The sequence below is a fragment of the Lontra canadensis genome, unplaced genomic scaffold (genome assembly GCF_010015895.1).
Source record: "Lontra canadensis isolate GAN:19392208 unplaced genomic scaffold, GSC_riverotter_1.0 scaffold30, whole genome shotgun sequence".
Taxonomy (NCBI): domain Eukaryota; kingdom Metazoa; phylum Chordata; class Mammalia; order Carnivora; family Mustelidae; genus Lontra; species Lontra canadensis.
Genome location: NW_022631024.1, coordinates 222,238 through 234,362, shown reverse-complemented (window position 1 = coordinate 234,362; position 12,125 = coordinate 222,238). Strand labels below are relative to the sequence as shown.

General features: G+C 38.7%; 1 protein-coding gene across 1 annotated transcript in view; it reads left to right on the top strand.

Annotated features, from left to right (window-relative positions):
• The window catches only part of SUSD1 (sushi domain containing 1), a 170,830-nt gene extending 164,561 nt beyond the window's left edge, over positions 1-6,269 (top strand). Inside the window, exon 16 of the mRNA XM_032865599.1 lies at positions 6,211-6,269. Coding sequence (XP_032721490.1) covers positions 6,211-6,254 — 44 coding nt within the window. The 3' untranslated portion in view covers positions 6,255-6,269. The remainder of the gene's footprint in view (positions 1-6,210) is intronic.
• Positions 6,270-12,125: the final 5,856 nt, after the last annotated feature.

Here is a 12,125-nt window from a genome sequence, read left to right as displayed (position 1 = left end):
CAACAGAGACCTTGCTCTAAATCTTGGGAGCAAATACCCAGGCATCAGGCTGGGAAAGCTGGCTGGGCTCTAAGGGGTGCCCTGATGGTGAGCACCTGGGCATCAGTGGTCCCCTAATGTGCAGAACTGGAAAAGGACAGAGAAGTGAGCAGAGCTCCACAGCCACCCGGCTTAGGGGAAGAGTGTGAGGGTGGGAGAATGGGAAGAGAAGCATGTGGCATAGGGAGAAGAACTAAAATTTCTCTTCCTCTGTAGTAGAGGTTTTATTTTTGTGTTGTAGTTGTTATTAATATCTCTTAGGCTCTGTGGTCAGAGAATATGGTCTGAAAAAGTTCTATGTTTCAGAGCTTGAGATTTTCTTGCTGGGCTGTTTCTCTGTGCCAATTTTTCCTGGACATTTAAAAAGAAACTATTTTATACATATTTAACGTATCTACCAATTCAAACATATACGTATTATTTGATGTTATTATAAACTTATTCATTATCTGTTTGGTGATAGACCAATAGAAATAGGTACAATCATGTATTTAGAAAATCAGAACATGATGAGCTTTAATATTTCTTCCCTGCATCTCTTACCTTTTATTCATATAAAATAATCCTCTTTGTCTCATTGAAGGCTTAGCGCTTGAATTCCACTTTTCTGCTGTGAATATTGCCAGGCTTTTATGTGTTTCCTTGGTGTATATCTTTGACCACATTTTCCTGAAACTTTTCTGAGTATTTTGCATCAGCTGTGTCTTGATCTGAAAGTTCTGTGTTACTTCTGTCACATTGTTTTATATTTTCTTGCGTTAATATGTTAATTACATGTTAACTAATTAATACATAGTTATATATAACATATACTATATTAATTATATGTTAATGTGTTAAAATAAAATATTTCTTTCTGTTTCTTTTCTTCCTCTTTCCTGCCTACCCTCCTCTGGCAATCACCCCCCATTTCACTAACTGAAATATACACTTCAGTAATTTTTCGTAGATTCACAGAGCCATGCAACCGCCACCACAGTCCAATTTTAGAACTTTCTCATCATTCCCCTTTTCTGTGAAATTCACACAAGTGAAACCATAGAATATGTAGTCTTTTGTCTCTGGCTTTTTTGCACATAGCCTCGTGTTTTTGAAGTCTTCTGTGTACATTATCTCATGGAGCAGAATTTTGTTCCTGTAATTGCCAGATAGTATTCCATTATGTGGCTATACCACATTTTACTGTCCTACTCACCACTGGGTGGAAGGCTTTTGGCTGTCATGAATAATGCCGCTATGAGTATTCTTGTACAATTATCTGTGTGACGGTATTTTCATTTCCCTTGGGTAGAGCCTCAGGAGTGGACTGTGTGGTAAGATTTATGGTAAGATTCTGCCCGACTTTATTTTTTGCTATGAAAACACAAGTAGACCCGTAGATCATGTTTCTCAGACAAAACTGGTCTTCCTATTCCTCTCCATTCCCTTTTTTTTTTTTTCCAAACTGAGAAAGGTATCCTTTATGTAATTGGATATATCCATATAAAGTTTTTGATTCAGTTCAGACCTTTTGGAATGTGGGTTCCCAGTGTTTTTACTTTTAATTTATTTTAACTGAGATATAATTCATATAACGTAAACACTTACCATTTTGAAGTATACAGTTGTGTGGTTTGGGGTATATTCACTATGTTGTGCAACCATCACCATGATCTAATTCCAGAATATTTCCATCAGCCCAGAAAGAGACCCCATACCCATTAGCAGTCAGTCCCAATTCCTCCCCTCCCCCTGTCTCCTGAAAACCACACTAACCTACTTTCTATCTCTATAGATTTGCCTATTCTGGAAATTTCATCAATATGGAATCACACAGTATGTGGCCTTTTGTGCACACACACAATACGTGTGCTTCTTTCACTCAGCAGAGCATGTTTGATGTTTTAAGAAGTAGTGCGTACCAGTTTACATTCCAGAGCAGCAGCATATGAGGGTTCCAGTTCCTGTAGATACTGTTTTAATGATCGCAGCTCTTGCTGTTCCCATGAAATCAAACAGAAGAGATGTGCCTGACTCAACAGTAAGCACCCCCTCTGTCCTGTGTCAATATGGCAGGAGCATGGATGAAGAGTTGGGAGAAGGACACTTAGCCTAATCCCATGTGGATGGACCTTCTAGTGAGGTGGGCACGCTCTGGTCTCATTTCCTTCCAGTGCTTCCTTGAGCCTTCAGGAAAGTCTTTCTAGCTCTTCCCACATTCCAGGTCTGGATTGAAGTGAGGAGAGAAATGGTACACTGGCTGATTTAGGAAATGTCAAAAAGCAAGATGAAATAGTATCTCTGCCTAGGATGACTTCCTCTCGCTTTTCTTTTTTTCCTGGAAGGAATGAATACTGCTTTCCAGCTGAGCTTGCAAGAGTCATCTCTGTGATTTATTTGATGATACGGGTTAGTTGGAAAAGAGAACACTTGTCGTTCTGATAACCGCCACTCATCCCTGCTTCCCAGCTGTCCCAGAGCTAGTCCTGTGGCGTCCATCTCTGCAGAACGGAGGCGGCATGGTGTAGCAGGAAGAATTCTGAGTTTAGCAGCCAGATTTGGTTTGGGGGGCTAACTTTGTGCAGCACATTGGGGAGGTACTTCACCCAATGTCATTGCTACTGAGGTTAGTTAGGACAGATGCTAGAAGAACAAATACAACCCAGCAGAGAAAGGAAGGGTATGAAAACTGGTTTGCTGAAGGAAAACAAACAAACAAAATGAAATCTAGGCCAAAATTTACTTCTTAAGTCTTCTGTTTGGGGCCCAAGAGCAATTAATAAAGACAAGTTGGATGGGTTTCCTTACAGGTTGAAAGACCAAATGTCTCTGATGTAAAAACAGAGTGACAATGTCCTTGCATATACATGAATGGCTTTTCCAAACACTCTCCTCACGTTTTCAGCAATCACCTGTTGCTTATGGGCTCTTGGAGGTGTCTTCCTGGGGAACAGTCGAGGTCCTATTTAATCACTGTTTCCCTTTCTTACTTATTCTGTAGGTTTGGGTAGAAAGAACAGTTTGAGAACATGCTCAGTAACCCAGTGCAAATAACATACGGCATGAAAAATAAATACAAATTCCGAAGGCTACTTTCTTGGTGGAAAGCACTGAGTTTGGAAGGAGGGTGGACCTTCTCCAGTAACTGAAAGTCAGTTCAAATCAACTCCCGCGTATTTAAGTAAATTTATAAATGTATTTGTAAGAGTTTGTATCTCTCCAGCCATTTTGTGGGGACTTTCCGCCTAAGGCTATTATTATACAGAATGATTTGCAGAATTATTTATTTAGGGGCACCTGGGTGGCTCAGTTGGTTGGGCGTCTGCTTCTGCCTCAGGTCATGCATGATCTCAGGATCCTGGGATTGAGCCCCATATCGGGCTTCCTGCTCAGCGGGGCGACAGCTTCTCCCTCTCCCTCTGCCTGCCACTGGCTGCTTGTGCTCCGTCTGTCTACTTGCTCCCTCCCTCTCTCTCTCAAATAAAGAAATAAAATCTTTAAAAATATATTTATTTATAAGGAAGAAAAGGTCAGTTTTGAAGCTGTAAGTTAGGCATTTCTAAGTTGTGTTCTATTATCTTGCTATCTTGAACATCAGTACATTAGCATTTTTCAAGGGCTATATCTCGGGATTCATACATTAAAGGTGGCTGATGGGATCTGGTTCAACATCTTGTTTTTTAAGCAATGTTTATCCCTGTGATCTGGAACATTTGAGAGCCTCCAGGTGCATGGGGAGTGAGCATACACAACATTTAATGGGAGTCACACAAACGTTCTGGTGAATGAATTGTCTACAGGTTGTATTGCTTGGTTCAACGGCTGTTTTTATTACATATTATTTATATTATTTAATTCATCCTCACAACTGATTGTGATAAAAGCCACAAACTCATGAAGGCTATAATTCTGTAGCTATAATTCTGTGGGAATAATTCTCTAAGTTTGACTCAAACTAATCTTTATTCTATCGAACATTGCATTCATCCAAATCAGATTCGCATATAGCATAACAAAGAATATAAAATATTTAAAAAAAACAATGGTGAGATGCAGTTCCATTTGCCTTTTTTGCCTATTGGGCATAAAGATGATCTACACCTAGATTCTTTCATTTGCAGAAAAGCTCTCCAGTTAACTGCCTGAAACTTTCTTTCCAATCTTACTAGTCAGAAATAAAATGTAAATATAAAACAGTAAATCAATTTATATTTAATATTCAAAAATTTCAAGGTTAAAATGATGGGTTTTGTCCACTTTTGATGACATAACACACTGGTGATTTAGTTCTTCATTTCGGTATACGCTTGATTCCCAACTAAACTCAACAACATGTCGTTTAAGTTTTTTGTTTAAAATTATGATTTTTAAGGGTGCCTGGAGGACTCAGTCATCTGGGCATCTGACTCTTGATTTTGGCTCAGGTCATGATCTCAGGGTCATGGGACTAAGCCCCATATTAGGCTCCATCCTGAGCATGGAGCCTGTTTGGGATTCTCCCTCTCTCTCCTTCTGTCCCTCCCCCTGCCCCTGCTTAAGCATGCACTCTCTCTCTCAAAAAAAAATATTTTTGTATATAATCAAAGAAATTCAGAGACATCTGCATGGCTCAGTCAGTGAAGCATCTGCCTTCAGCTGAGGTCATGATCCCACTGTCCTGGGATGGAGCCCCATACTGGGCACTTTGCTCAGCTAGAAGCTTACTTCTCCCTCTCCCTCTGCCTCTCCCCTCTCCCCTTTCCCCTCTGCTTGTGCTCACTCTCACTCTCTCTTTCTGTCAAATAAATAAATAAAATCTTAAAAAAAAATAAATTCAGAGTATGTAATTTGTTAAATAAGAGAAAATAGAGTTTTGCCTTTACATATTATGAAAATGATCAGATTATATCAAAATGAACTTATACTACACTGATGTCAATCTAAAATAAATTATTTTAAAATTAAAATTGCTTCTGTATTATATGCCATACAAAAATGATGTTTTTTAATTCCTAAAAAATGGGGAAAATATATGAGTAACTAATAGAATGCATTAGATGAACTTTATAACTATATATAAAGAGCTATAAAATGTAAAAAACTACACATGTATGTATACAGATGTATAGATTATGATAGATACATAAGTAGGTAGATAGATGGTAGATAGATAGATAGAATAGATCTAAGGAAATACCTTTTACTGAAAATCATTTGTGAATACATAGTCTATGTTTGATGAGGAGAAATGGAAGAGAGGAGAAGAGTGAAGTAATGGAGGAAACAAATCCTTAGTTTATATTACCAAATCATTGTCTTACACATCTCCTTTTAGTAAATCCTTGTGGTCCCACTTAGAAAACTTACGCTTTCTCCAAGCGTATGGGATATGAGGCTCTTCCCCAAATACCCCCCTTTTTTTGTCCCCCTAGGACTAACACCTATTTGAGAAGTTAAGGGTTTGATGGCTGGTGATAACTCCTCTAGACCTTCCAAGGGTCAAGAGAGTAGGCCTGAATATTGGGTGTTTCATCTTCTTTCTCACACTAGCTTCTTTTCTCTTCTATCACCTTCAGGAGGCTGACCCACATGAGCAGAATGTTCCTAGGGACAGACTAACGTGCATTGTGTCACCAAAGAGTAAACAGCTGTCTTGCCATACGGACAGGAATGTACAATGTTGGCATGGAACTTGGGCTGGTTTCCTGACATGAATCTCTTGACATGCTCTCTTGCTCTCAGACTAATTTTTATTTCCCCAGTCTCTGAGTTCTACAGTTTCAGAGTTGGCCTCCTGCTTCTATTTATCTAGATAAAGCATCTGTTCATAAAAGCAGTCATTATGCAAGTCTCTAGTCCTTCCCCTTACCCCCTAGGTTGTGTCAGGCCCCCCATGTCTGGTATGAGAGAGGAAACAGGTGCCATCTCAGTCTAGACTCTGTGGGATCAGAGTCCATCATTTCAGTTCCTTTCTGGTTTCCTGAGATGGCCTTGCCCCTGTTATGACTACCAGACAAACCTCAGCTCTGGCACGGCTAGCTATGAGATCTCACTGTGGGTGCAGCAAAACTTGAAATGATCGTTGTCCCCATACACCATGCATAAAGGTTCCTCCAGTTCCTAGAGTCTTAGAAAAAAATGTCTCTTTCAAAACTGAGTGGTGGTCTCTATAACTTCACTAGGAAGTTTTGTTTTTTTTTTCATAATCCACAGGCTTGCTGCATGTACCGTGGTTCTCTGATGGTGAAAAATCATGAATGTATCAATTTTTCATGGTATTGAATTTGCTTTGCCTTGCTGGCTGGCTCTTGGAGGGCCCTTAAAAGAATCCCTTTACCCAGCTACTTGAATGACATGTTACAGCCTGGAAGAGATATATAAAAGACCCAGTCATGGGAACATCATGGTAGCCTGAAAAATCACTTACTATCTATAATAAAGGTAAACTCAGTTCCAAATGGACCATAAAAGCCAAAGAATATTCTGGCAATTGATTGTATAGTTAAACATGTATGACAGTAACCTGACCATAAAACCTGTATCTGGCCTTATTTTACTTTTTTTTTTTTTTTTTTAATGTTACGGTAAGTCTTCTTTGGTAAAGTATAGGCTCTGTGAGGGAAGAAATTGTTTCTTTTCTTTATCTTTGTGTCATCTCTGTCTTCTGCATACTAGGTGGTCAGTAACCAATGTTCAACAGTAGGGGAAAAGAGTGGTCTAGTCAAAATTTTATTTTTTTTCCATTTTTAAAAATTTAAAATCAATTAGTTAACATATAATGTATTATTAGTTTCAGAGGTAGAGGTCAGTGATTCATCAGTCTTATATAACATGCAGTGCTCATTATATCCCGTGTCCTCCTTAATGTCCATCACCCAGTTACCCCAACCCTCCAACCCCCTCCCTTCCAGCAGCAACCCTCAGTTTGTTTCCTATGACTAAGAGTCTCTTACGGTTTGTTTCCCTCTCTGATTTCATCTTGTTTTATTTTTTCCTCTCTTCCTCTATGCTCTTAGGTTTTATTTCCTAAATTCCACATATCAGTGAGATTATCATAATTTTCTTTCTCTGATTGACTTATTTCACTTAGCATAATGCCCTCTAGTTCCATCCACATGGTTTGCAAATGACAAGATTTCATTTTTTTATTAGCATATAATGTATTATTTGCCCCAGGGGTACAGGTCTGTAAATCATCAGGTTTACACATTTCACAGCACTCACTATAGCACATACCCTCCCCAATGTCAATAACCCAGCCACCCTATCCCTACCTCCCCCCAATCCCAGCAACCCTCAGTTCCTTTCATGAGATTAAGAGTCTCTTATGGTTTATCTCCCTCCCAATCCGATCTTGTTTCATTTTTTTCCCTCCCTACCCCCCATGACTCCTTGCCCTGCCTCTCAAATTCCTCATATCAGAGAGATCATACGATAATTTTCTTTCTCTGATTCACTTATTTTGCTAAGCATAATACCCTATAATACCCTGTAATACCCTATATACCCTATAGTTCTATCCATGTCATTGCAAATGGCAAGATTTGGGTTTTTTTTGATGGCTGCACAGTATTCCATTGTATATATATACCACATCTTCTTTATCCATTCATCTGTTGGTGGATGCCTGGGCTCTTTCCATAGTTTGACTATTGTGGACATTGCTGCTATAAACATTCGGGTTCACGTGCCCCTTCGGATCACTACATTTGTATCTTTAGGGTAAATACCCAGTAGTGTGATTGCTGGGTCATAGGGTAGCTCTATTTTCAACTTTTTGAGGAACCTCCATACTGTTTTCCAGAGTGGCTGCACCAGCTTGCATTCCCCCCACGGGTGTAGGAGGGTTCCCTTTTCTCCGTAGTCTCGCCAATGTCTGTCATTTCCTGACTTGTTAATGTTAGCCATTCTGACTGGTGTGAGTTGATATCTCACTGTAATTTTGATTTGTATTTCCCTGATGCCGAGTGATTTTGAACACTTTTTCATGTGTCTGTTGGCTATCTGGATGTCTTCCTTGCAGAAATGTCTGTTCATGTCTTCTGCCTATTTATTTTTTTTTTAAGATTTTATTTATTCATTTGACAGACAGAGATCACAAGTAGGCAGAGAGGCAGGCAGAGAGAGAGAGGAAGAAGCAGGCTCCCTGCTGAACAGAGAGCCCAATGCAGGGCTCGATCCCAGCATCCTGAGATCATGACCTGAGCTGAAGGCAGAAGCTCTAACCCACTGAGCCACCCAGGCGCCCCTTCTGCCTATTTCTTGATTGGATTATTTGTTCTTTGGGTGTTGAGTTTGATAAGTTCTTTATAGATTTTGGATGCTAGTCCTTTATCTTATAATGTCATTTGCAAATATCTTCTCCCATTCTGTCAGTTGTCTTTTGGTTTTGTTGACTGTTTCCTTTGTTGTGCAAAAGCTTTTGATCTTGATGAAGTCCCAATAGTTCATTTTTGCCCTTACTTCCCTTGCTATTGGTGATATTTCTAGGAGGATGTTGCCGAGGCTGAGTTAGAAGAAGTTGCTGCCTGTGTTCTCCTCAAGGATTTTGATGGATTCCTGTCTCACATTGAGGTTTTTCATCCATTTTGAGTCTATTTTTATGTGTGGTATAAGGAAATGGTCCAGTTTCATTCTTCCACATGTGGCTCTCCTATTTGTTGAAGAGACTGTCTTTTTTCCATTGGACATTCTTTCTGCTTTGTCGAAGATTGGTTGATCATAGAGTTGAGGGTCCATCTCTGAGCTCTCTATTCTGTTCCAGTGATCTATGTGTTTGTTTTTGTGCCAGTACAATACTGTCTTCATGATTACAGCTTTGTGATAGAGCTTGAAGTCTGAAATTGTGATCCCACCAACTTTGGTTTTCTTTTTCAACATTCCTCTGGCTATTTGGGGTCTTTTCTGTTTCTGTATAAATATTAGGATTATTTGTTCCATTAATTTGAAAAAAGTGGATGGTATTTTGATCGGGATTGCATTAAATGTGTGGATTGCTCTAGGCAGCATAGACATTTTCACAGTATTTGTTCTTTCAGTCCATGAGCATGGAATGTTTTTCCATTTCCTTGTGTCTTCTTTAATTTTTTTCATGAATACTTTACAGTTTTCTGAGTACAGATTCTTTGCCTATTTGGTTAGGGTTATTCCTAGGTATTTTATGGTTTTGGGTGCAACTGTAAATGGGATCGACTCCTTACTTTCTCTTTCTTCTGTCTTGCTGTTGGTGTATAGAAATGCAACTGATTTCTATGCATTGATTTTATATCCTGACACTTTACTCAATTCCTCTATGAGTTCTAGCAGTTTTGGAGTGGAATCTTTTGGGTTTTCCACATAAAGTATCATATTATCTGCAAAGAGTGAGAGTTTGACTTCTTCTTTGCCTGTTTGAATGCCTTTTATTTCTTTTTGTTGTCTGATTGCTGCGGTTAGGACTTCTAGTACTATGTTAAATAGCAGTGGTGATAGTGGATATCCCTGCTGTGTTCCTGACCTTAGTTGAAAAGTTCTCAGTTTTCCCTGTTGAGAATGATATTCACTATGGGTTTTTCATAGACTGCTTTGATAATATTGAGGTATGTACCCTCTATCCCTACACTTTAAAGAGTTTTGATCAAATGCTTTGTCAAATGCTTTTTGAGCATCTACTGAGAGTATCATATGGTTCTTGTTCTTTCTTTTATTAATGTATTATATCACATTGATTGATTAGAGGATGTCGAACCAACCTTGCAGCCCTGGAGTGGTCATGGTGAATAATCCTTTTAATGTACTGTTGGATCCTATTTGCTATATTTTGTTGAGAATATTTGCATCTGTTTTCATCAAGGATATTAGTCTGTAATTCTCCTTTTTGATGGGGTCTTTGTCTGGTTTGGGGATAATGCTGGCCTCATAAAATGAGTTTGGAAATTTTCCTTCCATTTCTATCTTTCAGAACAGTTTCAGGAGAGTAGGTATTAATTCTTCTTTAAACATTTGGTAGAATTCCCCTGGGAAGCCATCTGGCCCTGGCTCTTGGTATCTTGGGAGATTTTTGATGACTGTTCAATCTCTTTACTGATTATGGGTCTGTTCAGGTTTTCTATTTCTTCCTGGTTCAGTTTTGGTAGTTTATATGTCTCTGGAATGCATCCATTTCTTCCAGATTGTCAAATTTGCTGGTGTATAGTTGCTCATAATGTGTTCTTATAATTGTTTGTATTTCTTTGGTGTTGGTTGTGATCTCTCATCTTTCATTCTTAATTTTATTAATTTGGGTCTTATCTCTTTTCTTTTTGATAAGCCTGGCCAGGGGTTTATCAATCTTATTAATTCTTTCAAAGAACAAGCTCCTAGTTTCATTGATTTGTTTTACTATTCTTTTGGTTTCTAGTTCATTGATTTCTGCTCTGATCTTTATTATTTCTCTTCTCCTGCTGGGTTTAGGCTTTCTTTGCTGTTCTTTCTCCAGCTCCTTTAGGTGTAGGGTTAGTTTGTGTACTTGAGACCTTTCTTGTTTCTCAAGAATGGCTTGTATCACTATATACTTTCCTCTCAGGACTGCCTTTGCTGTGTCCCAGAGATTTTGAACCATTGTGTTTTCATTTTCATTTGTTTCCATGAATTTTTTAAATTCTTCTTTAATTTCCTGGTTACCCATTCATTCTTTAGTAGGATGCTATTTAGCTTCCATGTATTTGAATTCTTTCCAACTTTCCTCTTGTGATTGAGTTCTATTTTCAAAGCATTGTGGTCTGAAAATATGCAGGGAATTATCCCAGTCTTTTAGTGCTGGTTGAGACCTGATTTGTGACCTAGGATGTGATCTATTCTGGAGAATTTTTTTTTAAATTTTATTTTTTATAAAATATATTTTTTTTCCCCAGGGATACAGGTCTGTGAATTGCCAGGTTTACACACTTCACAGCACTCACCATAGCACATACCCTCCCCAATGTCCATAACCCCACCCCCCCTCTCCCAAACCCCCTCACCCCAGCAACCCTCAGTTTGTTTTGTGAGATTAAGAGTCACTTATGGTTTGTCTCCCTCCCAATCCCATCTAGATTCATTTACTCTTCTCCTACCCCCTTAACCCCCCATGTTGCATCTCCTCTCCCTCATATCAGGGAGATCATATGATAGTTGTCTTTCTCCGATTGACTTATTTCGCTAAGCATGATACCCTCTAGTTCCGTCCACGTCGTCGCAAATGGCAAGATTTCATTTCTTTTGATGGCTGCATAATATTCCATTGTGTATATATACCACATCTTCTTTATCCATTCATCTGTTGATGGACATCTAGGTTCTTTCCATAGTTTGGCTGTTGTAGACATTGCTGCTATAAACATTCGGGTGCACGTGCCCCTCTGGAGAATGTTTTATGTGCACTAGAGAAGAATGTGTATTCTGTTGTTTTGGGATAGAATGTTCTAAATATATCTGTGATGTCCATCTGGTCCAATGTGTCATTTGAAGTCTTTATTTCCTTGTTGATCTTTTGCTTGGATGATCTGTCCATTTCAGTGACAGGGGTGTTAAAGTCCCCTACTATTATTGTATTACTGTTGATGTGTTTCTTTGATTTTATTATTAATTGGTTTATATAATTGGCTGCTCCCATGTTAGAGGCATAGATATTTAAAATTGTTAGATCTTCTTGTTGGACAGACCCTTTAAGTATGATATGGTGTCCTTCCTCATCTCTTACTATGATCTTTGGCTTAAGATCTAATTTATCTGATATGAGGATTGCCACCCCAGGTTTCTTTTGACGTCCATTAGTATGGTAAATTATTTTCCACCCCCTCACTTTAAATCTGGAGGTGTCTTTGGGTCTAAAATGAGTTTCTTCTAGACAGCATTTGATGGGTCTTGTTTTTTTTTTAATCCAACCTGATACCCTGTATCTTTTGACTGGGACATTTAGCCCATTTACATTCAGGGTAACTACTGAAAAATATGAGTTTAGTGCCATTGTATTGCCTGTAAGGTGACTTTTACTGTATATTGTCACTGTTCCTTTCTGGTTTGTTACTTTTAGGCTCTCTCTTTGCTTAGCGGATATATATATATATATATACACACACACACATATATATATACATATACATATTTTTTTTTCCTCTTTCCCCCCCCCC